Source organism: Malaclemys terrapin, chromosome 12, assembly GCF_027887155.1.
Source record: "Malaclemys terrapin pileata isolate rMalTer1 chromosome 12, rMalTer1.hap1, whole genome shotgun sequence".
In the NCBI taxonomy this organism is placed as follows: Eukaryota; Metazoa; Chordata; order Testudines; family Emydidae; genus Malaclemys; species Malaclemys terrapin.
This window is the reverse complement of record NC_071516.1, coordinates 45580388-45608386: the sequence shown is the minus strand read 5'-3', so window position 1 is coordinate 45608386 and position 27999 is coordinate 45580388. Positions and strand designations below refer to the sequence as shown.

Below are 27999 nucleotides of genomic sequence, written 5' to 3'. Positions count from 1 at the left end.
TGGAACTAACACAAAATGATTTCTTTTAGAGAAGTGATAAATCACCCTTGATTAGAACTTCATAACTCGGGATTCTGTGCAATTTCATGCCAAGCTTCTTTGCCTTGGTTTAATCCTTGGGTACAGCCCCAGCAGGTTGTGTGATATATATCCTTCCTTGTCACTTAGCCGTGCCCACCACCACTCAATTTCATCTTCATCTTCCCGGCGTAGTATTGTCCTGCAGTCTCCTTCTTTCATGGACAACTCATCGTCATTCTGTGCTTCATAATCCCAGAGTGCGTAGATCACTCCTTTGTTCATTATCCCCATGTTCTCCTGCACTCCGCACAGAAACTGAGAGCACTGGGTGTAGCCTTCTTCCATTTCTTCACATTTGTCTGCAGCTGTCTGCATGTCACTGTAGGTCATAGCAAACACAGCAGCACCTGATTCCACTAGGAATTTGCACACCTGGACGTTATTGCAAGATGCCGCGCAGCGTAAAGGGGTCCATCCATCACTATCTGCAGCGTTAACATTCACACCAAACTGTACCAGAAACTTTACAATCTCGGTGTGACCAGCACACACGGCATTGTGAAGTGCTGTCATTCCTTCAGCATTGGGCAGGCTGGGATCTTCAACCTCATAAATGATTCTCTGCACAAGGTCAAATTCTCCCTCCAAAGATGAATCTAAAAGCAATGCAAGGGGGTTGAATTTCACTCTCATTCCATGGGCAATCCTCTCTGAGCCAGTTTTACGTACGTTCGTCCTCTTCCCAGGAGTTAAGGAAAACTGTCCAGTGACTTCAGGGGGTCGCATACTGAAGGAGTCCTCTCCCAGTCCCTCTGGTTCTCCTGATGGGTAAGGTGGTGGTGGGTATGGAGGATATTCCTCCATGTAAACTTCCAGTGGTTCTGATGACTCTAGACTTGGTTCTTCCATTTCAGACTGCATGAGTGCATCACTGTCTGATGTTACCTCAGGCACGCTATCTAGCCCTGCTGAAGGTAGAGGCACTTCATTGTGATCTGTGCTTCTATCACTGCTACAAGCCTGAACCAAGAACTTTGCCATTACTGTATGCAGGGCTGGCTTTAGGAAGTGCGGGGTCCAATTTGAACATTTTAGGCGGCACCCCGACAGGGATGAGTAAAAAAAACACACGTAAAAAACCCCCTTTCATTTCTTCCATGTATTATTTACTTTCCATAACTATATAAATAAAATCAAAATTATATATTACATATATTGCTTGCTGGAGGCAGGGCAGGGGCAGGGCCGGGGCTGATTTGAGGTAGGGTCTGCCTGGAGGCAGGGCAAGGGGTGTGGGGCTGGCTGCGGGTAGGGCAAGGGGTGCAGGGCTGACTGTGGGCAGGACAAGGGGTGAGGGGCTGGCTGGAGACGGGGCTGGCTGCGGGCAGGAAAGGGGGTGCGGGGCTGAAAGCAGGGCAGGAGGTGCAGCAGGGGCTGGCGGCAGGCAGCGGGTGCGAGGACAGCAACAGTGAGGTTCGTTGCCCGGTGTGCTTCGCGCCAATAAACATACCGGGGTGGAGAAACAGTCAAAGTTTATTTGAGATCTCAAAGTGATGCAAGGAGACAGGCAAGTCTCAAATCAAGCACACCAGCAAAAACAGTTTCTCTCTTCTTTATACATTTTACAACTAAGCCCCCGCTCCCTCCCCGTCTCTACCACCCCCCCATACTCCCCCTCCCCTCTCTACCGAAGGCATGTTTATACATTTAAGCAATTAAATCATTCTAGGGCTATAAATCTAGCTTGTTAGTAACACTCCTCTAAACAGTTATTTGGTTCTGTTTACCCTGAGTTTATTACCCCTTCCCCAGCTAGAAACATGCAAACCTCATCGTTATCGTTTGGTACCTGGTCTGAGCAAGGTCGTAATTGCTAACTGACTGTTTACACATTCCAATTCCTGTCCTTGGTTTCTGAGGCCGATTAGAGTTAAACATGGAAGGACAGAGTTTAAACATGGAAGAACTTTGGCTCAGGTAGGCCTAGTGACCCCAACAGCCCCGCATACCTTTTCCTACCCGCAGCCAGCCCCTGCCTGCAGCCAGCCCCTGCTGCATCCCCTGCCCTGCCCACATCAGCCCCTGCCTGCAGCCAGCCCCTGCAGTGGTGGGAGGCGGAGTCATGCAGTGGGAAGCAGGGGGGGTTGCAGAGGAGCGAGGGGGAGTCATGCCATGGGGCCAGTGGTGGGGGAGCAGGAGTCATGCCATGGGGCCAGTGCTTGCAATGGGGGAAGGGGGTGTAATGCCATGGGGTGGGGGGTTGCAATAGGGTGAAGGGGAGTCATGCCAAGGGGCAGGGGGTTGCAGTGGGGCAAGGGGGAGTCATGCCATGGGGCCGGGGGTTGCAGTGGGGCGAGGGGGAGTCATGCCATGGGGTGGGGGTTTACAATGGGGTGAGGTGGAGTCATGCCATGGGGCGGGGGGTTGCAGTGGGGCGAGGGGGAGTCATGCCATGGGGTGGGGGTTTACAATGGGGCGAGGTGGAGTCATGCCATGGGGCGGGGGGTTGCAGATGAGGGGCTGTCATGGGGCCGGGGAGTGCAGTAGGGCGAGGGGGAGTCATGCCATGGGGCCGGGGGTTGCAGTGGGGCGAGGGGGAGTCATGCCATGGGGTGGGGGTTTACAATGGCGTGAGGTGGAGTCATGTCATGGGTGGGGGGTTGCAATGGGGCGAGGTGGAGTCATGCCATGGGGCAGGGGGTTGCAAGGGGGGAGGGGGAGTCATTCCATGGGGCGGGGGGTTGCAATAGGGTTAGGGGGAGTCATGCCATGGGGCAGGGGGTTGCAATAGGGTGAGGGGGACTCATGCCATGGGGCGGGGGGTTGCAAGGGGGGAGGGGGAGTCATGCCATGGGGCGGGGGGTTGCAAATGGGAGAGGGGGAGTCATGCCATGGGGCAGGGGGTTGCAATAGGGTGAGGGGGACTCATGCCATGGGGCGGGGGGTTGCAATGGGGGGAAGGGGAGTCATGCCATGGGGCGGGGGGTTGCAATGGGGCCGGTCCACAGCTGACGGAAGCTATTTAAAGTGCTGGGGCTCCAGCTCCCTCTGCTGCCTAGGTCCTTCCCCAGGACTCCGGCAGCTATCTAAAGGGCCAGGGTGGTAGAAGCAGGGGGGCCCTGCCCTACCTGCAGCCAGCCCCTGCTGCACCCTCTGCCCTGCCTCCAGCCCCTGCACCCCCTGCCCTGCCCACACCAGCCCCAGAGACCAGACAAAGGCGGTGGAACCGGATCCCCTGCCAACGACTGCAACAGCCATAGTGGATCCAATCCCAGAGACCCAGCCAAAGCCAGTCCCAGAGCCGGAACTGGCAACACAACCAGCACCAGAACCATTGCCAGCACTGAGTCCAGCGCTTGCAAACCCGTCTACAACTCCAACGCCAGAGGGCACCAGCGAGCCTGACCTGGCAGAAGCAGCAGATAACCCTACCCAAGAGGCTCAGCCAGAGCCTGAAATACAACATAGTGCACCAGCGGACAGCGGTTCACAGTCAACGGAAACAGCCCCAGCACCTGCATCGCTTCCAGTGGGACCAAGCCCCAGTCCACAGTCCAAGGAGGAACTGATGTCTCCAGCATCAAGGGAACAGTTCCAGGCTGAGTAGGAAGCAGATGACAGCCTTCAGAAAGCTTGGGCGGCGGCACAGAGAACCCCACCGCCTCTCAGCTCTTCTAACCGATCCCGGTTTGTTGTAGAACAAGGACTTTTATACAAGGAGACTCTTTCTGGTGGACACCAGGAAGACTGGCATCCTCAAAGACAGTTGGTAGTTCCCACTAAGTATCGGGTAAAGTTCTTGAGCTTAGCCCATGATCATCCCAGTGGCCATTCTGGGTTGAACAGAACCAAAGACCGGTTGGGGAAGTCCTTCCACTGGGAGGGAATGGGCAAGGACGTTGCTAATTATGTCCGGTCTTGTGAGGTGTGCCAATGAGTGGGAAAGCCCCAAGAGCAGGTCAAAGCCCCTCTCCAGCCACTACCCATAATTGAGGTCCCATTTCAGCGCGTCGCTGTGGATATTCTGTGTCCTTTCCCAAAGAAGACACCCAGAGGAAAGCAGTACGTACTGACTTTCATGGATTTTGCTACCCGATGGCCGGAAGCAGTACCCTTAAGCAACACTAGGGCTAAAAGTGTGTGCCAGGCATTAACAGACATTTTTGCCAGGGTAGGTTGGCCCTCCGACATCCTTACAGATTCGGGAACTAATTTCCTGGCAGGGACCATGGAAAACCTGTGGGAAGCTCATGGAGTGAATCACTTGGTTGCCACCCCTTTCCACCATCGAACCAATGGTCTGGTGGAGAGGTTTAATGGAACTTTGGGGACCATGATACGTAAATTTGTAAATGAACACTCCAATGATTGGGACCTAGTGTTGCAGCAGTTGCTTTTTGCCTACAGGGCTGTACCCCATCCCAGTTTAGGGTTTTCACCATTTGAACTTGTGTATGGCTGCGAGGTTAAGGGGTCATTACAGTTGGTGAAGCAGCAATGGGAGTGGTTTACGCCTTCTCCGGGAACTAATATTCTAGACTTTGTTAGCAACCTACAAAGCAACCTCCGACACTCTTTAGCTCTTGCTAAAGAAAACCTCAAGGATGCTCAGGAAGAGCAAAAGGCCTGGTATGATAAACATTCCAGAGAACGGTCCTTCAAAGTAGGAGACCAAGTCATGGTGTTAAAGGTGTTCCAGGTCCATAAAATGGAAGCGTCGTGGGAAGGACCATTCACGGTCCAGGAGGTCCTAGGAGCTGTTAACTATCTCATAGCATCCCCCACCTCCAACATAAAGCTTAGGTATACCATGTTAATTCTCTTAACCCCTTTTATTCCAGAGAATTAAAGGTTTCCCAGTTTACAGCCAGGAAACAGATAACGTGGAGTGGCCTGAAGGTGTCTACTACGAAGGAAAAAGTAATGGTGGCGTGAAAGAGGTGAACCTCTCCATGACCCTTGGACGTCTGCAGCGACAGCAGATCAAGGAGCTGTGCACAAGCTTTGCACCAATTTTCTCAGCCACTCCAGGACAGACCAAACGGGCATACCACTCCATTGACACAGGTAATGCTCACCCAATTAGAACCCCACCCTACCGGGAGTCACCTCATGCCCAAACTGCTATACAAAGGGAGATCCAGGACATACTACAGCTGGCTATAATCCGCCCCTCTAAGAGTGCATGGGCATCTGCAGTGGTTCTAGTTCCCAAACCAGATGGGGAAATACGCTTTTGCGTGGACTACCGTAAGCTAAATGCTGTAACTCGTCCTGACAACTATCCAATGCCATGCACAGATGAGCTATTGGAGAAATTGGGACATGCCCAATTCATCTCTACTTTAGACTTAACCAAGGGGTACTGGCAAGTACCACTAGATGAACCCGCCAAGGAAAGGTCAGCCTTCGTCACCCAGGCAGGGGTGTATGAATTCAATGTACTCCCTTTCGGGTTGCGAAATGCACCTGCCACCTTCCAAAAACTTGTAGATGGTCTCCTAGCGGGATTGGGAGAATCTGCAGTTGCCTACCTCGATGATGTGGCCATTTTTTCTGATTCATGGGCAGAACACCTGGAGCACCTGGAAAAAGTCTTCGAGCGCATGCGGCAAATAGGACTAATGGTTAAGGCTAAAAAGTGTCAAATAGGCCAAAACAGAGTGACTTACCTGGGGCACCAGGTGGGTGAAGGAACTATAAATCCCATACAGGCCAAAGTGGATGCTATCCAAAAGTGGCCGGTTCCAAAGTCAAAGAAACAGGTCCAAACCTTCTTAGGCTTGGCCGGATATTATAGGCAATTTGTATCACACTACAGCCAAATCGCCGCCCCGCTGACAGACCTAACCAGAAAGAAACAGCCAAATGCAGTTCAGTGGACTGATGAGTGTCAAAAGGCCTTTAACCAGCTTAAGGCAACACTCATGTCTGACCCTGTGCTAAGGGCCCCAGACTTTGACAAACCGTTCCTAGTAACCACAGAGGCGTCCGAGTGGGGCGTGGGAGCAGTTTTAATGCAGGAAGGACCGGATCAAGAATTCCATCCTGTCATGTTTCTTAGCAAGAAACTGTCTGAGAGGGAAAGCCACTGGTCAATCAGCGAAAAGGAATGCTATGCCATTGTGTATGCGTTGGAAAAGTTACGCCCATACGTTTGGGGACGGCGTTTCCAACTACAAAAAGACCATGCTGCACTACAGTGGCTTCATACCGCCAAAGGAAATAACAAAAAACTTCTTCGGTGGAGTTTAGCTCTCCAAGATTTCGATTTTGAAATACAACACATTTCAGGAGCTTCTAACAAAGTGGCTGATGCACTTTCCCGAGAAAGTTTCCCAGAATCAACTGATTAAACATTGTTCTTGGAAAGTGAACCATATTGTTAGTTTTTATATAATCAGTAGTATGTCTAAAGGTGCATGTGTCTTATTAACTCTGTTTTCTCCGAGAGCTCCAGGAAGAAATCACAGCCAGTGTGGAACCGAACATCCAACACTATCTGTGATTTGGGGGGCGTGTCATAACTATAAAGGGAAGGGTAACAGCCCTCTTGTGTACAATACTATAAAATCCCTCCTGGCCAGAGACTCCAAAATCCTTTTACCTGTAAAGGGTTAAGAAGCTCAGGTAACCTGGCCGACATCTGACCCAAAGGACCAATAAGGGGACAAGATACTTTCAAATCTTGGTGGGGGGAAGGCTTTTGTTGCGCTCTTTGTTTTGGGGGTGGTTTGCTCTTGGGACTGAGAGGGACCAGACATCAATCCAGGTTCTCCAAATCTTTCTGAACAAGTGTCTCATATTTCAAACTTGTAAGTAAACAGCCAGGCAAGGCGTGTTAGTTTTTATATTTGTTTTCTCAACTTGTAAATGTACCTTTTTGCTAGAGTGTTTATCTCTGTTTGCTGTAACTTTGAACCTAAGGCTAGAGGGGATTCCTCTGGGTTCTTTAAGTTTGATTACCCTGTAAAGTTATTTTCCCTCCTGATTTTACAGAGATGATTTTTACCTTTTTCTTTAATTAAAAACCTTCTTTTAAAGAACCTGATTGATTTTTCCTTGTTTTTAGATCCAAGGGGGTTGGATCTTGATCCACCAGGAGTTGGTGAGAGAAAGGAGGGGGATGGTTAATTTCTCCTTGTTTTAAGATCCAAGGGGTTTGGATCTGTATTCACCAGGGAATTGGTGAAGAGTCTCTCAAGGCTACCCAAGGAAGGGAATTAGTATTTGGGAGTGGTGGCAGCGGACCAGATCTAATCTGGTAGTTAAGCTTAGAAGTTTTCATGCAGGCCCTCACATTTGTACCCTAAAGTTCAGAGTGGGGAAGCAGCCTTTACACGCTTATTGAAACAACCCCCAAATCTCCCCCCTTTCTGGTCAGTGTCAGGCCCTGGTATCCGACATGCTGTGGGGGGAGAGGGTCCCAGCTGATCACTAAAGTTTGGCACTAAGAGGGCACTGCTTGGAGACTCAGAGCCCTGGGCACTGCTGTGGGGGCAGCTCACAGCCCTGGGCACTTCTGTGGAGAGCTCGCAGCCCTGTTCTCCTGACTCACAGAGGACCCAGTCCTGCTGCTTCTTTCATGATTATCACCAGGAGATGGATCAGTTTCTCTTGTCACCCCGTCCCCCTGCCGTCACCAATATACCAGGATCCTCTACTGCCCATGTCTGTGGGAGACGAAGGTGCACCCTGAGGTGCTCGGGCCCCAGGGGTGAAAACACCATAAGATCCAAATTCTTCTCTGAAAGCAGGGATCTGATCTGCAAAGAGGTCCCCGGTCCCAGTGGAGTGACCAGCTGATGCTCACACCTGAGACAGGGACCAGCCGCCCCTTAGCCCTGCTGTGCACTGGGAAACCTATTCCAGCCAGCAGATCCCACACCGGGAGGCCCTGCCTCCATCTGGGTAAGATGTGGGCACAGTGCAGCATTGGGGTTCAGTGTGGTACAGGGGTGCAGGGAATTTCCCACAGAGAAGTCTCCAACCCCCTCTAATTCCTGAGATGAATGTAACCTGGTAACATCTGCCCTCACCTCCCAGGCCTTCCAGAGATCCCGGCCGGGTGTGACATTCTTCTGTATCTAACCCTGATCCCCCTTTTTTCCAGACCCCCCTGCAACTCTGTCCCTCTCTCTGAGCCCTGGTCTCCCTGCGTTCCTCCCCAGAAAGCCTGTTCCCCTCACATGCTGGGCAGCCCCTGGGGTCACAAAGCTGCACGATTCCAATACGACGTGGTGGGGGCATGGAGCATCTCAGATGCGGGCTATCTGGGGGTAGCTTCCCTCATACCCTGAATGTCACAAGGCCAGGGGGGCTCTGGGTCATGCTCCTGCATGTACTGGATATGCCCGTTTGACCAGGAGAGCCCAGCTGGAAAGAGCCAGCCCCTCTCCACCAGCCTGGGGGAGGCTGCAGTGGGCAGAGAGAACGGGGTGGTTTGTGTATGTTAGGGACTTTGTTCATCTAGCTCCCCGTCCTCCTCACTTTGTGGAGGTTCCTCCCTCGATTTCACATGGGTTTCACATCTCAGCTGGATGGCTCCTGAGATCCAGGGGAGTTTGTAACAAGTCTTAGAGGCACAGACACACGGGCATCATGTACATCACACTCAGCAGGGATGTTAACCTGCTGGTTCCATTTGAGCTTCTCCTCTCTCTGCAGCTCGAAGCTTCCGCTTCCTTAGGTCCGGGAGTTGGCAGTAGGTGGCTCCTTCTTCCCAATTAATGGTTTCATCTTCCTCGTCTCCCACTGCTGCTTCTAGAGCCAGGTAACTGGCTTGCTTTGTGAAGGGGGCCTTTCATTCTGTGTCTTGGAGTCTCTCCACAAGGTGACCCGTTTGATCTGCAATCTCTTCCCTTCAATTACAGCCTGGAGGGGGAGGTTCTGGTGAAAAGTCCAAGAGTGAGATCTGAGAAACATCAACAAGGTTTGAAAGGGTTTTAGGCACCATGAACGCTTCAGCAACCAACCAAAATGCAGCTTTATTTGGGTTGGGGCACAGCTGCTGTTTCACAGCTGCACAACCCTTGTGCACAGAATTTGCTTGCCCAGTGTGAACCCACACACCCCTGTATTCACACCCTACACACAGCTGCAATGACCTATACAAACTCTGCCTTGTGAGTTATCATTTGAAAATCCCACCACACTGGTCAATAATATCACTGTGAAGCACAGGTGAGAACGCTGCAGGTGGAGATATGACTGACCTCTGTGAGTCTGTTTTAAAGTCTGTATTTGAACAAAGGAGACCCAGGTCTGCCCAGGGCTTGAATAGAAATTAATCCGGGTTGCCAGTAACAAGAGAATTAGGATGTATATGGCCACCATGGACAGGAGGTGAGGACTCAGCTATCAACCGGGCGGGAGAAGGCACCCCCAGGAGACCTTCCTTCCTGAAGCAGTGTCAATGAACACAGAGAGACATGTTCTCCTGAACTACAGAGAGAGGGGCAGTGAACCCCCAAATTCTCTTCCCCCTAAGACAACAAGGGAAACCAGCACCTCACACTTCCCAGGAAGGTCAGGATCAAGAACCAGGCCAGACCAAGAGTAATCGGAAAGTGAAATCACCTTCAAGGCAGACCGTGCCTTGCTACCTTGAGTTTTAGCCTTTCAGCTGTGTGTTTTCCCTTTGATTTACTTGTAACCATCTCTAACTGGGTTTCTTTTCCTTTGGAATCTCTTAACCCATGGCCTTTTGTTAATATACTTGGTTTATTCTAATCTAAACCAACCCAGGGCTGGGTTTGAATTCAAGTCACTGGTAACTCCAGTTAACGTGGCGAGCAGCTGAAGTTTGTCTCTTAAACGGAGCAAGTGACCACTATTATTTCTCTGGATGCTGCAGGAGAGGGCTGGACATTTCAGGGCAGATGGTTTGGGGGAAATGCAGACCGGGGTGTGTGTGGGGTTCCTTTCCTAGCAGTAACCGAGGCTGCTGGGGACCAGGGCATGGCGGGATGTATCAAGCAGGCTGCTGGAGTTGGTGTTGCTAAACCAGGGCTGTTGATCGCAGACACTCAGTAAATGTTTGTCTGCTGGCCGGGAATGTGCAGACACGGAGCTGCAGCAGCCGAGCATTTCAGGGCACCAGGGTTACAGGGCAGGTGGTTTTGGATCAAACCCCAAAACGTGACACCCAGCGCTTCCATTCAGCCCCCTCCTGTGGGGGATAGCGGCTTTTCTGCCATGTCAGTGAGCAGCGATCCCAGCCAACATTGACCCATCCAACCTCTGCCGTGTAGGACACCGGAGCTGTTGTAAAAAGTGCAGACCTTTATCCATGAGCTCAGCAGAGTGAGATTTCTGTGCCCAGTGGAAGAGGAGGTGGGAATTTTGGGGACAAGAATTACACATGTGAAAAGCCAGTGGGTATTTAACGACCCTGCATGTTATTAGCTTCTGTGCACACCTTCCACAAGGTGACAAGTCCAGCAGAACAATGCACCCTAAGGAGACACTCACGCCCCTTCCTGAAGCACAGCCCCCACCCCCCCGGCACTGCACAAGGCATAGCAGCTAGCACTACCTGCCAGGGGGGAGCACCCCCTGCTAATCCCCTGCCTTGCTCCCTGTGCCACCCACGGCACCCCCAGGGCAATACAGTGAACATGGTTGGGGTCACCTAGTCTTGCTGAGCATGAGAGATTGGAGTGGATCACAGCTCACAAGGCAGGACATTGTGGGAAATGGAGTCCCAAGAGTTGGTGACCCTTCACTGCTCTTTGTGCTACTGTCTTCCGGGGATTGCAAGAAGCCTGCAGGCAGAGCCCACAGGGGCTCTAGGAGAACAGTGACATTCTCTGGCACCCTTCATCTCTGTGACACTCCATTGGTTTGACTGAAGGTTCATGATGAAGAGTTGTCTCTGGTCCTCCCTTTTGTTCTTTTGAGGCAGCCAGCAGGGGGACTGGGAACCAGGTCTCCTGGGCTCTATTCTGGACTCTGGGAGTGGGGTGGAGTCTCATGGGTTCGAGCAGAGGGGAGCTCAGAGTCAGAAGCCTCTGTTCTAATCCCAGCTCTGGGAGGGAAGTGGGAGCCAGTGGGTTGGAGATGGGAATAACACAGTTACTCCTCCTTCAGTTAACCTTTCCAGCCGGCTTTGGTTGCTCATAGACTCATAGACTTTAAGGTCAGAAGGGACCATTATGATCATCTGGTCTGACCCCCTGCATGCTGCAGGCCATAAAACCGTCCCTACCCCTTCCCTGGACTCTGCTGTTGAAGTCCCCAATCCTGTTTTAAGTGACTTCAATCGGCAGAGACCCTCCTGCTAGAGATCCCTGCCCCATGCTGCGGAGGAAGGCGAAAAACCTCCAGAGGCTCAGCCAATCTGCCCTGGAGGAAAATTCCTTCCCGACCCCAAATATGGCGATCAGTAAGACCCCGAGCATATAGGCAAGAGTCTCCAGCCTGACCCCTCTCAGCCATTATACTATTTACCTACCATTCCTTGGTTTTCCTTGACTACTATGCTTTACCATTAAACCATTCCCTCCATAAACTTATCTAACTTAATCTTAAAACCAGACAGGTCCGTCGCCCCCACCGTTTCCCTCGGAAGGCCGTTCCAATATTTCACCCCTCTGATGGTCAGAAACCTTCGTCTAATTTCAAGCCTGAACTTCCCCACGGCCAGTTTATATCCATTTGTTCTTGTGTCCACATTAGTAATAAGCTGGAATAATTATTCTTCCTCCCTTGTATTAATCCCTCTAATATATTTAAAGATAGCAATCATATCCCCCCTCAGCCTTCGCTTTGTCAGACTAAACAACCCAAGCTCCTCTAGTCTCTTTTCATACGACAGGGTTTCCATTCCTCTGATCATCCTAGTGGCCCTTCTCTGCACCCGTTCCAGTTTGAGTTCATCTTTTTTAAACATGGGAGACCAGAACTGCACACAGTACTCCAAATGAGGTCTCACCAGCGCCTTGTACAACGGAAGCAGGACCTCCTTATCCCTACTAGATATACCTCGCCTAATGCATCCCAAGACAGCATTGGCTTTTTTCACCGCCACGTCGCATTGTCGACTCATAGTCATCCTGCGGTCTACAAGGACCCCTAGGTCCTTCTCCTCTTCCGTAACTTCTAACCAATGTGTCCCCATCTTGTAACTAAAATTGTTATTAGTCATCCCCAAGTGCATCACCTTACACTTTTCACTATTAAATTTCATCTTATTTCTGATACTCCAATTCACAAGCTCATTCAAGTCTCCCTGCAGGATATCCCTATCCTCCTCCGAATTTACAACGCCTCCCACCTTCGTATCATCCGCAAACTTTATCAGCCCACTGCTGCAATCGGTTCCGAGGTCAGTTATAAATAGATTAAATAAAATGGGTCCTAAAACCGAACCTTGAGGCACTCCACTAGTAATCTCCCTCCAACCTGACAGTTCACCCTTTAATACAACCCGCTGCATTCTCCCCATTAACCAATTCCTTATCCACCTCTGGATTTTCATATCGATCCCCATGTTTTTCAGTTTAACCAATAATTCCTCATGGGGTACAGTATCAAACGCTTTACTGAAATCCAGGTATATTAGGTCCACCGCATTTCCCCTATCTAATAAATCCGTTACTTTCTCAAAGAAGGAGATCAGATTCGTTTGGCACGATCTGCCCTTCGTAAAACCATGTTGTAATTTATCGCAATTGCCACTAACCTCCAGGTCCTCAACTAGTTTCTCTTTCAGAATTTTCTCTAACACCTTGCACACTACTGATGTTAAACTAACAGGCCTATAGTTACCCGGATCACTTTTTTTCCCTTTCTTGAAAATAGGAACCACATTGGCTATTCTCCAGTCTAACGGGACCACCCCCGAGTTTACAGATTCATTAAATATTATCGCTAATGGGCCTGCTATTTCCCGTGCCAATTCCTTCAATATTCTTGGATGAAGATCGTCCGGTCCTCCCGACTTAGCCCCATTAAGGCATTCAAGTTTTGTTTCTACCTCGGATACGGTAATCCCCCATCCTGAATGCCCCTCTATAGTGGTGCTAGTATCCCTAATACCTTCATTGGCCTCATTAAACACCGATGCAAAATATTCATGGAGATATTGCGCCATGCCTAGATTGTCTTTAATCTCCTCTCCGGCAATAGTCTTCAGCGGTCCCACTTCTTCTTTCTTTGCTTTCTTCCTATTTATGTGGCTGTAAAACCTCTTACTATTGCTTTTAATTCCCCTCGCTAGGTCCAACTCTACACGGCCTTTGGCCTTTCTCACTCTATCTCTACATTCTCTGACTTCACTTAGGTACATTTCCTTACTGATCCCTCCCCTCTTCCACTCTTTGTACGCTTTCTGTGTTTTCCTAATCGCCCCTTTGAGTCGGTCGCTCATCCAGCTCGGTCTAAATCTCTTGCTTAGTAATCTTTTTCCCTTTTTTGGAATGCAGGCCTCCGACAGCTCATGCATCTTTAACTTGAAGTAATCCCAGGCTTCTTCTGCCTTTAGATCCATTAATACGTTTGCCCAATCCACTTCCCTTACCAGTCCCCTTAATTTGTTAAAATTGGCCTTTTTAAAATTATAAACCCTAGTCTTTGACTTAATTCTGTTACTCCTTCCATTTAGTTTAAACCGAATTAGCTCATGATCACTGGAGCCCAAATTGTCCCCTACTACCACTTCCTCAACGAGGTCCTCACTACTTACCAGAATCAAATCTAAAATGCCCCCCCCCCCCCCCCTCGTCGGTTCAACTACCACTTGATGGAGGAATTGATCAGCAAGCACATCTAGGAACATCTGAGCCCTATTATTGCTACTAGCATTTGTTCCCCAATCTATATCTGGGAAGTTAAATTCCCCCATAATTACACAGTTTCTATTAGTAATTACTTCTCTAAACACATTAAATAGTTCCTTATCCATATCCTGGGTCGATCCCGGCGGTCTATAGCACACTCCAAGCACTATCCCCGGAGAGGCTCTAGTAGTCCTATTACCCAGTGTGAGTATTGCCCAGACGGACTCTTGCTGTTCTCTTTTATGCTTTTTCCTACTGTAAAATGTCCACAAAGCTTGGAAAATTACATCCATGGTGTTTATGGGCCGTGCAAGAGAAGACAAAGAAAATCCCTAAAGCTCTTTGTCACTGGGTTCATCGAAATCTCTGCCTCATATGAAGGCTTGAAACTCACAACGCTCAGAGCGCAGAACCGGAGAGCAAAGCCGCAGCAGGTTCAACGCTGGTCTCTAGACGGCAGGTTCACGATGAACGGAAAATGATGGATTTTCTCATCAGGGGACATGAAAATGTCACCCTGGCAAAATGGTCTGTCCCCAGGCCAAGAGTCTGGCTGGGTGGGGAAGACGGGACTCACCGCTGGAGCTCCCCCTTGTGGCAGGGCCTGGCATAGCACCACTGCCGACAGTTCCTCAGGCCCTGCAGTGATTTCTCCCCCTGTGATGGGCCCTCCAGCCGGCTGCCTCCTATGGGCTAAACAGAGTCCAATAAATTAAACTCAAATCAACATAATTCTCCATCTCTCTCCACACACACACACCCGCCATCCCCCGTGCAGCCCCTTCGCCGCTCCCCAGCTTCTGCAGGGTTGTTGTCTTGCTCTTGCACAGACCAACGCTGACTAGAACTTTCTATCCAGAGACCCTCCCCCAAACTCAGCAGTGCTTCTCCTTCTTGTGCCGGGGGATCTCACCCACCGGTCCCAGGCCCGAGACGGGAACTGATGCCCAGGGTGCTGTGGTGAGCAGCCAAGATCTGCTCCCCCAGACACCTCCCAGCTGCCTCCCAGACTCCTGCCCTTTGCACAGCTCCTCCCTGGGCTGTCCGCACAGCCGCTTCTCTCCAGACCTTCCCTCCAGCCTCCAGCGACCAGAGAGAAATGGGAGAGCTTCTCCCCACACCCCCCATCTCCTCTGGGCCCCATCCCTTTCTACTCACTGCCCAGCCCTTCCCCAGCTGAGCTCAATCTCCAACTGGGCTGGGCCCAATCTCCAGCTCCCGTTACCCCTCTTAGTGCCAGTGTGGGGTCAATACCCATCACACAGGGTCAGGGTTTGGGGACTGGAAACCCTCCCCAGTCCCGACACTCCCCGTCTGTGCAAACGCTCCCTGTGCTGCAGCAGAACCTCCAAATGTTAGTTCAAAACACTCCCCAAGGACACAGCAGGACCAGGGGGCTGGTTTCAGAGTCCTGACCATGAATGATCGAGATCCCCAGGTGGTGTCAATGGGCCATAGCTCCACTGGAGTCAATGGGGCCAGATCCCCAGAGGGTGTAATACACTGACACTCATCTAAGGTCCATTTACCCCGCTCAGTCCCTGGCCCAACATCGGAGGTATAAATCACTTGGGGCTGCTGCTCCAGCCCCCAAACATACAGACAGCATAACCATAACCAGCAAACTATAACCATTGTACCCTGGTTGCAACAATGATCTATACGATCACAGTTCATGTCAATAACACCACACTTACTTAGACACTTCAACACTGGATTAGATAAAACAGTAGAACAAGTTTATTAATTACAACAAGACAAATTTCAAGGAAGTATGAGCAATGAAGCATCAAAGTCAGAAATTGTTCCAAGATAAATAAAGATAAAACGCTTCCTAGTATCTGCTTAAGAAAGTACCAGAGTCGCAAAGCAAACTTTCTCACCTTGTGCTCCAGCAGATCACATCAGGACCCCTCCCCCAGAGTCCAACAGCTGTTTCCTTTGTCTTCTCAGGTGCAGATTATGAGGTGTGCAGGGAGATAGAGAGAGGGGTGTCTTGGTGTGTTTGTCATTCCTTTTGATAGTTTCAGTCCCCCTCTTGAAAATGTTTCCAGCTGAGACCCAGGAGCCAAAGAGTTTATTTGGAAGGATGTTCCCTGCTTGTTTTTTCACCGGTTTGAAATTCCTGTTTTCCCTCCCTGCTTGATGACTCTGTTTACTGCTTAAACGCAAACTAAGGAAAGCACATGTTCCTTCCTTTGGTTGGGACATGTCAACAAACACAGTCAATGGCTGAGAAATAGTTCATTGGCATCAGCTGGGGATCTGGTCCATAAACTCCAATGTTGCTATGGCCGATTGACACTAGCTGCACTGAAGTTAATGGATCAGATGCCCAGCCAATCTGCAAGAAGGCCATATTGATTAAAAACCTGACCTGATTTAGAGGGAAAGTAAAGACAGCTTTATTACAAATGGAAGAAAGGGAAATTGATAGTAATAAATATAAAATATCAGATAGGAATTATAGAAAATTGATAAGGGAAGCAAAAGGAACACAAGGCGAAATCTATGGCCAGCAGCGTTAAGGACAATAAGAAGGATGGTTTTAAGTATATTAGGCATAAAAAGCATCCTGACAATGTTATTCCACCATTACTAGATTGAAATGGTAGAATTCTCAATAATAATGCAGAAAAGGCTGAAGTGTTCAATAAATATTTCTGTTCTGTATATATACAGATGATGTTGTCTCATCAAATGATGATAATAACACTCTTTACTTTCCACTAGTATCTCTGGAGGGTGCTAAACAGAAGCTACTAAAGTTAGATATTTTAAAATCAGCAAGTCCAGATAACTTGCAGCATAGAGTTTTAAAAAAAATGATTGCAGAGTTCGCCGGACTTGACTGATTGGATATTTTTATAAAAGATCCACTCTAGGAATTATTTTGGGAAAGCCCTATGGTCTGTGTTATCCAGGAGCTCAGACTAGGTGACCACAGTGGTTCCTTCTGGCCTTGGACTCTATGAATCTATATGGGAAAGAATTTGCCAGTCAAAGTGGAGGGAGAATCACCCCATCTGCTGGCAATGCAGAGGATATGACACAAACCGTGTGAGAGAGCACACAAATACCAGGTCTATCAATGAGACAGAGACTGAAGTGGGTTGGAGTAAACTTTAATTATGAAGCAGGAAGGGAGGGGAGTTTACAGGAATTCATACAGCTTGGAAACGAGTGGCAGATGGGATCTGGAAAATGAGAAGAAAGATCAGTTTTCTTTCTTTCTTTCTTTCTTTCTTTCTTTCTTTCTTTCTTTCTTTCTTTCTTTCAGTTTAGAAGCAGCTCCCACATCAGCAGTGGAACCAACGGCAGTGATGTGACATGGAAGATTACAACAGCAGGCTAAAATATATTTTGTGTTGCATTCCCGGTGCTGCACAGGGTTCTAAAGCACATGACCAGGGAAGAGACCTGCAGAATATTCAAAGCAAATATGTTAAGCTTCACAACACCCCGCATGGAAGGTGGAGATCATGAACACCATTTGTCAGACGGGGAAACCGAGGCAAGGGGTGGGGAAGATTGATTGGACCTCAGCATCGGAGACAGCTTGGAAAGATTCATGCTAAAGACCTTTGGAGGTTCTTCTTCGGGCTTGGATCTCCATCCTGTGATTCTCCTAGGAATCTGCAAACAAAAAGTGACAACACTGGAGTCTATACCACGCTTCAGTCCCACCTCTTATTTAGATCTCTAGCTAAGGGTGGGGGAGGGCAAGTTCTGAGGAAGGAGGGATGAAACTGCTGGGGGGAACAACCAGTGGCTGACTCACCTATGCTCTCCATGGGGCTAGGGGCACTGTGCTGCAGATAACAGGGTGAGCAGGTCACTAGGGGGCTCTCTCCCCCTTGGAGTCAGGGGTGACCCCACTTTCCCAAAGCTGCAATACGGGGCTCTTCACTGCAGGGCGCGGGGCAGGGACCCAGTAACTGGCGCTCTCCCCTGGCAGTCAGGTCTGATGTCATAATGAGTCTCCAGGGGGCACTGTGCTGCCGGGAGCCCCACGACCGACTGCTGGAGTGTGACCCCCAGCGTTCAATCTCAACACAGCTGATTCCGCTCTGCCTACCCCCTTCCCACCCCTGCCATTTCAGTGCAGTTCAGGAGTTTCCTTTTCTCCCCATCCAAAATGGTTGGGCAGCTGTCATGTACCCAACACACCCCGCCCCAGAGGTGGCTGCATGTCAGCCGATGGCTGAAGAGCTGCCCATGGGAACAGAGCCTCTGACATACACGATACCTAGCCAACTGTGGTACTGGTAGGTGCAACCATCCCTCTGCAACTAACCTTGTGTAGGCTGAGAAAGAAAAGGGGAGAAATTTCAGCCTTGGTGGGTCGTTTTGAGTTCGGGGACAAGTCCCCAAGACCCTGCCAATCAGAGCTGCCTTCCACGGAAGAAGCCAGTTACCTTTGCGCTTCATCAGGAAGTAGGTGATGAGGAAGATGAGGATGTTGAGGGTGAAGAATGAGCCCCCCACGGCCAACTCCCGGGACCAGCTGCCTGGGTGGGCTGTGAAGAGGAAACGTGATGGTGACGGAGGGGCAATGCACTGCTCAGAGTGTGTGTGTCCCTGCCGCCCCCTGCTGGATGGGTGAGCCCTGCTCTGTGTGTGTGTCTGTGTGCGCGCGAGGGCTGGGGATCATACGTCCTGGCAGCTGCTGAGAAAGACAGAAAACGAAGATCCAAGATATGAAACAAAATAATAAAATAATTCTTTGGGGTCACTTGATTGTAATAATAAACAAATGCAAAACAACAACAACCACAAAATGTAACTCTTGCTTTGCAGGTACAGGTACAAAAGATCTCCGGTCTTCCCCAATGTTTCTGTTGGTCTTATTTATTTAGTAGCCCACTGACTGTGGGGAAAATAATGCCAAGTGACTTGGGGAAGTGTTAGTGCATGTGATAAATGAAGGTGGGGAGGGGTTACTTGCTTTTATGGACACCCAGCCAACCAGTTAGCTATAAAAACACTGTTAGTAGTTCTTCTCTACTTGATTTACCTGAATGGGTTAAGAAACCCACAGGTAAAAGGAAGTGAGTGGGCACCTGACCAAAAGAGCCAATGGGAGAGATGGAACTTTTTAAAATTGGGAAAAGACTCCTTGTGTGTGTGTTGTGGTTCTCGGGAGAAGAGGGGAACGGGGCAGCAGTTATGCTGTGAAAAGCTTTAAGCCAGGTATGAAAAACCATCAGATCATACCTAGAGATGGCTTATCTCAAACCCCAGATATGTAAGTAAATTAGGGAATGTCTAGGAAGAGGCAATTAGGGTTATTTCTTTTATTTTGTATTCGCTTGTGGACTCCTCTGTGCTAACTCCAAATGCTTTTGTTTTGCTTGTAACCTTTAAGCTAAACCTCAAGGCTTGGTCTACACTACCCCCCCCAATTCGAACTAAGGTACGCAACTTCAGCTACGTGAATAACGTAGCTGAAGTTGAAGTACCTTAGTTCGAACTTACCTTGGTCCACACGCGGCAGGCAGGCTCCCCCGTCGACTCCGCGGTACTCCTCTCGCCGAGCTGGAGTACCGCAGTCGACGGCGAGCACTTCCGGGTTCGACTTATCGCGTCCAGACTAGACGCGATAAGTCGAACCCAGAACTTCGATTTCCAGCCGTCGAACTACCTGGTAAGTGTAGCCAAGGCCCAAGAGAGCTATCTTGATGCTTATTTTTTTGTAATTGTTTCTTTTAAGATGTAGCAAAAAGCCTAAGTTTCAGATGTATTTTCTTTCTTTTTGTTTTTAATAAAATTTACCTTTTTTAAGAACAGGATTGGATTTTTGTGTCCTAAGAGGTTTGTGCATATCCTGTTTGATTAGCTGGTGGCAACAGCTGATTACCTTTCTTTTCTTTCTTAGCTCTTCCCCAGAGGAGGGGTGGAAGAGCTTGAGGGTACCCCACAGGGAGGAATTCCCAAGTGCACCTTCCTGGGTCCAAAGAGGTTTTTTTTGCACATGGGTGGTGGCAGCATCTCCCCATCCAAGGTCAGAGAGAAGCTGTGTCGTTGGGAGTTTAATAGCAGCCTGGAGTGGCCAGTATTCAGTTTTAGAATCCCTGCGGGCCCCACCTTCTGCACTCGCAGTGCCAGAGTGGGGAATCAGTCTTGACGGTGCATAACAAACGTTTGCCCCTGCAAGAGCAGAACAACTCATAGGTGCCGATTCCGTGGGTGCTCCGAGGCTCAGGTACCCACCAAGAAAAATAGGGGGTGCTCAGCACCCACAGGGATAGATGACTCTTTCATGGGCCTGGCATCTGGACCATGGCCCACCCTCTGCTTTGCCCCAAGGCCCTGTCCCCACTCGGCCTCTTCCTCCTGATACCTAACCCCCACTTAGCTTCTTCCTCGTGAGGTCCTGCCCCCCCGCTCTGCTCCAAGGCCCCGCCCCCACTCAGCCTCTTCCCTCCACGGACTGCCTCCCACTCACATGGGGGGAGCGGCAGAGAGGAGCTCCCACCAGAAAAAAACAAAAGTCAGAACCTGTGGGACAACTAAAAAAATGGCCACCTACAAAATGGTTTCACAAAAAAAAAAAAAAAAAAAAAAAGGTTCGATATTCCCCTACAAGCTGAGACAGCATGTTTATCCCCAGACCCTGTTTTACATTGGAAACTTTGGAAATTTAAAAAATAATCTGGACACATCCATGGACCCCAGGTTGAAAACCACTGCCCTAGAACAAGGATTTTGGTTATTTTCCCACTTCGAAAGCGTGGGCAACAGCTACAAACAGGATTGGTTATAAAAGTCTGTGGAAACTTTCCTTGGTTTAACAGCTTTTGAAAAGTAAGTCAGGCTCTTCTCTCTGGTACAAAGGGCGATCAGCTCTTTTAGTCTTTAAGTCTTTCAGGCAGTTTGGGTTGCTTTTGCACCCTGGGCAAAACTTTCAGAAGAACATAAGACCGGCCACACTGGGTCAGAGCAATGGTCCACCTAGCCCAGTATCCTGTCTTCTGACAGTGGCCAATGCCAGGTGCATCAGAGGGAATGAGCAGAACAGGCAATCAGCGAGTGATTCAAGAGCACTGTTTCTACCAAATAGCCCTTGCGGTTTGTATTTTGAAGAAAATATTCCCGAGGTTTGATGTTTTGATTCAAATGCAGGGGACAGGGCGGGAGGACGCGATGCTTGCTGAGAATTGTTGAGCTCCCAGCGGCTTAGCATCCTTAAGTGATCCGGCGTCCGGGCATAACTGGCAACGGCTTTAGAAAACCTATTCTGCTGGGCTCAGCCATGCGGCGGTGGATCTCCTCGACTTGCTGCCATTTGTGTGGGGATGGGGACCGCCCTGGGGGTGTGGTGCTTTTTTCTCTCTGCCATTTACTTACCTTGTAACAGGCTGGGGGGCAGGGCAGAGCTTTCTTGCTGCTTTACAACGTTTTCTCTCACTTGATTTTCTCTCTCTTTCTGTGACTGGCCGAAGGTCTTTCCTGATGTTCTAACGCTTTTCCTTCCTGGTTGATTTAAAACTCACTCTCTTCCTTTTTTCCCTTTCCTGCAGGTTTAACATTTTCTGTCCTTTCCCTCTTTTGCAGTTTTAAAACTCTTTCCTTGTTATTTTCCTTTCCTGCAGTTTTCAGACTTTCTCTCGGACCCTTTTCCTTTCTTGATCGCTAGGTGAGAATCCACTTTCTTTTGTAAATGATTTAAAAGGGGCTCAACCTTCCTTTACTCGCTATTATTTAAAATGTGTAAAAACCTGGTTTTGTTCAAAAATCTTCTAACCTGAACACGTGAAAACACACACAAACTTCCTAATTCCCCACAGAAAGAAAAATGAAAATATTAATCTTTTCTCCAAAATGCCCAACATGGCAAAAGTTCACACGTCTGTAAATGAGACTGGAAGGTGGGACATAAAGCAAAAAGGGGACATGGAAATCTCTCAAAATAGGTATGCTGGATAAAAGGCGCAGAAGTACTACGCTCTCTCCTCAGGGGTATTACAGACTGGCAGGGCTCACCTCTCATGCTGATGACCACTGGCTCACTCCTCCTGGCTGGGACATTCCGTCCGGACAGACGTACCCAGTATGAACAGCTGTACAACCCAAATACCGTTGGTCCAGTGATGTTCAAGTTGTAGGTGTAGCTCTTCTTGGATGAAGCCAGCGCTAACACAGCTATTCTATCTCCAAAGTACTGGAAACCTTTAACCTTTACATGACAGTCCACTCAGTGTAGATGGGCATCTCCCATGGTCCATTGTCAACCAAGTTTTTCTTGATGAGTCACTTAATTTGAATAGTCCCTCCAAGATCTGCTGGGTGCTACCTTGTGGGTGTTACCCCAGAAGCAAACATTTGAAAGCCAGGTATAGAATCAATATTCATAACTTCAAATACAAAAATGATACATGCATGGAAATAGCATAATCATAACCAGCAAATCATAACTTTTTCATAGATTTATCACTTGACAACCTTGTACAAGATTTACTGCAAATATATAACAGTGGTTGCAACAATGATCTATATGGTCATATTTTAATCAGATAACATCACACCCACCCCCTGGGGCCTCCTCCAATCTGCCACTTTTTCCTAGCAGTATTGATCCCAGGATATTAGAGAGACAAGGCAGGGGAGGTGATATCTTTGATTGGACCAACTTCTGTGGTGAAAGCAACATGCTTTTGAGCTAAGGTTGCCCATTTTGGTTGTACGTATTCCTGGAGGTTTCATCGCATGACATCATGGTTAATGAGAGATTATTCTTTAATTCTTTGAGACCCCAGGACGATCCTGGAGGGTTGGCAACTCCATTTTGGGCTATACAGAGCTCTTGTTCTGGGCTGGGGAAGGTTCTCGGGGTGTCACGGCAGAATGGCTACATCCAAGATGGAACCGATTATTCAGCACTAGGAGTTAAAGCACATTGTGAGCAACCATTCAAGGTGAAAAGGGTGGCGAACACCTCTGCAGTTATAGGATGAAGGAGGGTTAGGAGGTGAGAGACTGTTGCAATGAGCCATAAATCCAGTGTCTCTACTGAGTCCATGAATTTGGGTGTCTAGCAAAGTCATGAATTTAAGCTCCTGGGCTCATCCTTTGAAGGCATTTCCTTTCTTCTCAGTCCTGGTCCTGAACAGAAACCTGACCAATGCCATCAAACAAGGAGCTTAAATTCCTAATTTCACTCGGCCTTTTCTGTATTAGCTGTGGGAGGGAAGATGGCTCAGTGGTTCGAGCAGCCCCCTTACCAGGCGCTTCAAAAGCATGGAAGAACCCAACCCCCACTGAAATGGAAATTACCAGGCATCTTTAACTGGGAGGGTAATTAACCACTGGACCAATCTCCCAAGGGTCATGGTGGATGCTCCACCACTGGCAATTTTTAACTCAAGATGAGATCCTTTTTCTAAAAGATCCACTCTAGGAATTATTTCAGAGCTGTTCTCTGGCAAGGGTGATAGAGGAGGTCAGACCAGATGATCGCAACACTCCCTTCTGACCTTGGAATCTATGAAGCCATGAAATCCATGGGAGGTCGGTGCCTACCTCTGTCTTTAGGCATCTAAATAGCTTTGAAATTCATAGTCTCCATTTCCCAAAGGTATTTAGGCACCTCAAGAGGCATTTAGGTCCCTAGTGGGGTTTTCCAAAGGGCCTGGGCCATGTAGGCATCTAACTCCAATCGTTGGCTCTTTGTGCATCTGTTATGGGGGGGAGTCAGGGATGACAGAACAGGGGGGCCAGGGCCCCATCACTGTTATAAGTGGGAGGATTCTGCCCTCCCCATTTTTACCGGCTGTAAGGGTGAGGGGGCAGAGGTAGGAGGCAGAGCGGAGTGAACTGGCGGTGGGGGTTTGGGGAGAAGAGGTGGCACGGGAGCGGGACCTCAGGGGAAGATGCCGCATGAGGGCAAGGCCTCGGGGGAAGGGGCAACACTAGGATGGGGGATCAGGGAGAAGGGGCAGGTCCATGGTTTGGGTGCCCGTGGCCCACCCACTTTTAGAGAGTGCCCGTTGCTCCAGTAACAGCACTGCCCCCCTCCTGAATTAAAGACTGGGACACACTCAGCTACTCTGGCTCTATAAGCACCACAGATACATTTGCCATACAGAGTCCCCTTTAATCCAGGCCATGGGGTTCTTGGTGAGTTCTGACGAGGACCTCACGAAGGGCGTGGGTGGGCTGCAGACTGGAGAGGGGTTGGGATTGAAGAGACTGGGTTGGGATTAAAGATGCTGGTCCTGTGTTCATTAGGATGGATAGGTGCCATTGATGTTTCCCAGATGCTCCTGCGGCCCCATCCCTCTCCTTGAATCCCCGGCGCCGGGTGTACCATGCTGGTGACTCCGTGGGACTCGTGTGTTCAGCACCCCCTTCAGTGGACAGGGTTAAAGGTTTCCAGTACTTTGGAGATAGAATAGCTGTGTTAGCGCTGGCTTCATCCAAGAAGAGCTACACCTACAACTTGAACATCACTGGACCAACGGTGTTTGGGTTGTACAGCTGTTCATACTGGGTACGTCTGTCCGGACGGAATGTCCCAGCCAGGAGGAGTGAGCCAGTGGTCATCAGCATGAGAGGTGAGCCCTGCCAGTCTGTAATACCCCTGAGGAGAGAGCATAGTACTTCTGCGCCTTTTATCCAGCATACCTATTTTGAGAGATTTCCATGTCCCCTTTTTGCTTTATGTCCCACCTTCCAGTCTCATTTACAGACGTGTGCACTTTTGCCATGTTGGGCATTTTGGAGAAAAGATTAATATTTTCATTTTTCTTTCTGTGGGGAATTAGGAAGCTTGTGTGTGTTTTCACGTGTTCAGGTTAGAAGATTTTTGAACAAAACCAGGTTTTTACACATTTTAAATAATAGCGAGTAAAGGAAGGTTGAGCCCCTTTTAAATCATTTACAAAAGAAAGTGGATTCTCACCTAGCGATCAAGAAAGGAAAAGGGTCCGAGAGAAAGTCTGAAAACTGCAGGAAAGGAAAATAACAAGGAAAGAGTTTTAAAACTGCAAAAGAGGGAAAGGACAGAAAATGTTAAACCTGCAGGAAAGGGAAAAAAGGAAGAGAGTGAGTTTTAAATCAACCAGGAAGGAAAAGCGTTAGAACATCAGGAAAGACCTTCGGCCAGTCACAGAAAGAGAGAGAAAATCAAGTGAGAGAAAACGTTGTAAAGCAGCAAGAAAGCTCTGCCCTGCCCCCCAGCCTGTTACAAGATAAGTAAATGGCAGTTCGTCCAGAATTTGACATCCTCACTTATAACCCACTGAGGTCTGGTTAAAGTGGGGGATGAACATGCAAACACAAAGACACAGAATAACTCCTCGCTTAACGTAGTAGTTCTGTTCCTGGAAAATGTTACTTTAAGCAAAACGATGTTAAGCGAATCCAATTTCCCCATAAGAAATAATATAAGTGGCGGGGGCGGGGATAGGTTCCAGGGAAATGTTGCCAGACAAAAGACATTCTACATATTTATATATGCACATAACCAGTATAAGTTTTAAACAATTGAATAGTGTACATAGCAATGCTGATTGCGAAGCTTGTTTGAGGTGCTGGAGTCAGAAGGTGGGATATTTCCCAGGGAATTCCTTGCTGCTAAATGATGAACTAGCACTCGGCTGAGCCTGCAAGGGTTAACACGTTGTTGTTAATGTAGCCTCACCCTCTACAAGGCAGCAGGGATGGAGGAAGGAGACACAATAGACACACGGCAGCGGCTGGGGGTGGGGAGCTGCATGTCTGTGTGAGACAAAGACACACACCATGTGTGTGTGTGTGTGAGAGACAGACAGACAGACACAGAGACAGAGACGTGCATTGCCCCTTTAAGTACGCTGACCGCACTCTAACTACACTGCCTTTTTAAGTAGATCAGCAAGTTGAGACAGCAGCTGGTGCCAGCAAGCTCCCTCCATCCTGAGCCCTGTTGTGTCCCCCCACCCGCTCTGTGGAGATGGGGTACAGGAGTGGGGGGAGGTGGACACCCTGACATCAGCACCCCTCTTCCCCCCCCACCTGCACAGCAAGCTGCCAAACAAGGTTATAAGGGAGCATTGCACAACTTTAAACCAGTATGTTCTCTAATAAATCACTAATGAAACAACGTTAACCGGGGACGGTAAATGAGGAGTTAGTGTACCCTTCACTTGAACGGAGACGGGCTGGCTCTTCTCAGATGCGGTTTCTTGCCCGGATGCCCCCGTCCAGTATGCACAACTGTAGGCCCCGGTGGTGGCCAGCTGAACTGTGAGATGGAGCTGGGCTTCCCTGTAGAGATCAGGGGGTGTTTCGAAGAGCCGCTCCCCACTTTGGTCGAAGAACCGGTACCCCGTCGGCTCTGCAGCCCTGGGAGCCGAGCACCTGAGTGTCAGACGCTCCCCCTCTAAGAATTCCGGGTGTGGGGGGTGCAGAGAGAGTGTTGGGGCTGATAGGGGAGCTGCAATGGAAACACAGAGGTTAGTGCAGAGGGGGAGACTACCGGGGAGTGAGGGGAAGAGGAAATGCAGAAGGAAACCCCGACACAGATCTCCCCCATCCCCCCGCCCATTCCTCCCACTTTGACACGAGGAAATATCCCAGGGCAGATACCGCACCTCTGGGTACATTAAAGTCCCTTTACCTGTAGGTGACACCAGGCTGGGGAAAATCTGGAGAGAGGCTGAAAAAGAGAAGCGAGGGAGTGAGAATTCTGGGAAAGAAAGAAAGAAAGAAAAGGAGAGCGATTGGAAAGAAAGTCTCTCACCCAGCACAGTCAGAAGGAAAGTCAATTCCATGCTAAGCTGGTTTCTCTACTGCTGAAATTTGAGTTCTCTACTCAGCCACCAGCCTCATATCCTGCCTGGGGCCGTACCCAGCACTTCCCCTCCACCAGCTGCACAAAGCCCCCCTCTGGCAGATTTCCGGGGCTCAGCCCGGGCACACACCAGGCTCCTGGGCCAGGTTACTGCACCTGCCTGGGGCTCTAAGCATATTTCTTCCCATACCTCTGCTTTTCTCTGGGAAATGGGAAGAATAATACTTGCCTGCCTGCCATATGGGATTATTGTATTAGGATTCGATTGAGATCTGTGGGGCCAGGAACATTACATTTTTAAACCTAACCAGTGTCCCTTACATGACGTGCCACAAGATGTCAGAACATATTAGTATTAGAGCTGGAAATGTCTCTCAGCCCCGATCCCCATTCTGCTCCTCTACCCTCCAGACCGCTCACTAAAGTTCAGAGTGGGGAAGCAGCCTTGACAGTAGCAGGGCAAAATGTAAATGTATGCATCTAGGAGCAAAGAATGTAAGCTGTACTGAAAGGATGGGATGGGGGGGACCATCCCAGGCAGCAGTGACCTGACAAAGACTTGGGGGCCATGGTGGATAATGAGCTGAACATAAGAGCCTAGTGTGACACTGAGGCCAAACTAGCTAATGTGATCCTGGGATGCATAAACAGGGGAATCTCAAGCACTTATGCAACCACTGCTTGAATACAGTGTCTAATTCTGGTGCCACAATTGAGGAAGGATGGTAAAAAAATTGGAAAGGGTTCAGAGACGAGCCACTAGAATGAGTAAAGGGTTAGAAAATGTACCTTATAGTGATAAACCCCCAAAGCTCAATCTATTCAGTTTAAGCAAGAGAGAAGGATAAGGAGTGATTTGATTGCAGGCTAAGTATCTACACACTCCATATATTTATTAATGATTCCTCTTGTGACAGAATCCCCAAAGCTGTGAAGTAGCATCTTCTTGATCGGGCCCGGGAAACCTCAGAGGGATTTCAGAGCATCTCTGATGTTAGTGGCAGCGTTAGTGCATGGGTCAGATGTGATATAAGGGGAAGATTTCTGAGGCAGTGTCCTCTTTGGAACAACATCCGCTTCCCCTGCCTGTTGGGAGAGCAATAATCAGTCTTCAAATGTGACTTTCCCTGGCCACCCTGATCATTAGGAGGCAGTCGGATCTGGGATCACCAACACGGCAGATTGTACGAGGTAGTGACTATTTTTATAAAAACTGAAATTTACTACAAGTGATGGGCTTTGTTACTGCACGGGGGAAGAGGTGGTTGGGAGGCTTTTCAAATATAGGCATGTGGTTTAGAGACATCTACGAGTTACGAGAACACCCCACAGAGCCTTTACAACCAAAACTATCTGAGACCTTTGTACGACAAGCTCTGTCTTCTCCTTAGGCAGCGGCTCTATGCTGCTCTGATCTGAAAA

The 27999-nt window shown here is 49.1% G+C and overlaps 1 protein-coding gene across 1 annotated transcript; it reads right to left on the bottom strand.

Annotated features, from left to right (window-relative positions):
• Positions 1-4: 4 nt before the first annotated feature.
• On the bottom strand, positions 5-26557 carry LOC128846133 (apoptosis-stimulating of p53 protein 2-like). The gene is made up of 6 exons (XM_054045196.1): positions 26527-26557; positions 26404-26442; positions 25924-26220; positions 18221-18322; positions 18100-18109; positions 5-1033 (listed from the first exon to the last, which is right to left on the bottom strand). Exons 1-6 carry the CDS (start codon positions 26555-26557, stop codon positions 85-87), a joined length of 1428 nt encoding a protein of 475 aa, XP_053901171.1. The 3' UTR covers positions 5-84.
• Positions 26558-27999: the final 1442 nt, after the last annotated feature.

Bases quoted from the DNA above. Each gene is read 5' to 3' on its own strand.
- LOC128846133 (XM_054045196.1), bottom strand. From the start codon at position 26,557: ATGGAATTGACTTTCCTTCTGACTGTGCTGG. The intron at 26,443-26,526 runs GTGAGAGACTTT...TCTCTTTTTCAG, and splicing joins TTTCCTTCTGACTGTGCTGG to CCTCTCTCCAGATTTTCCCC. The intron at 26,221-26,403 runs GTAAAGGGACTT...TTTCCATTGCAG, and splicing joins CAGCCTGGTGTCACCTACAG to CTCCCCTATCAGCCCCAACA.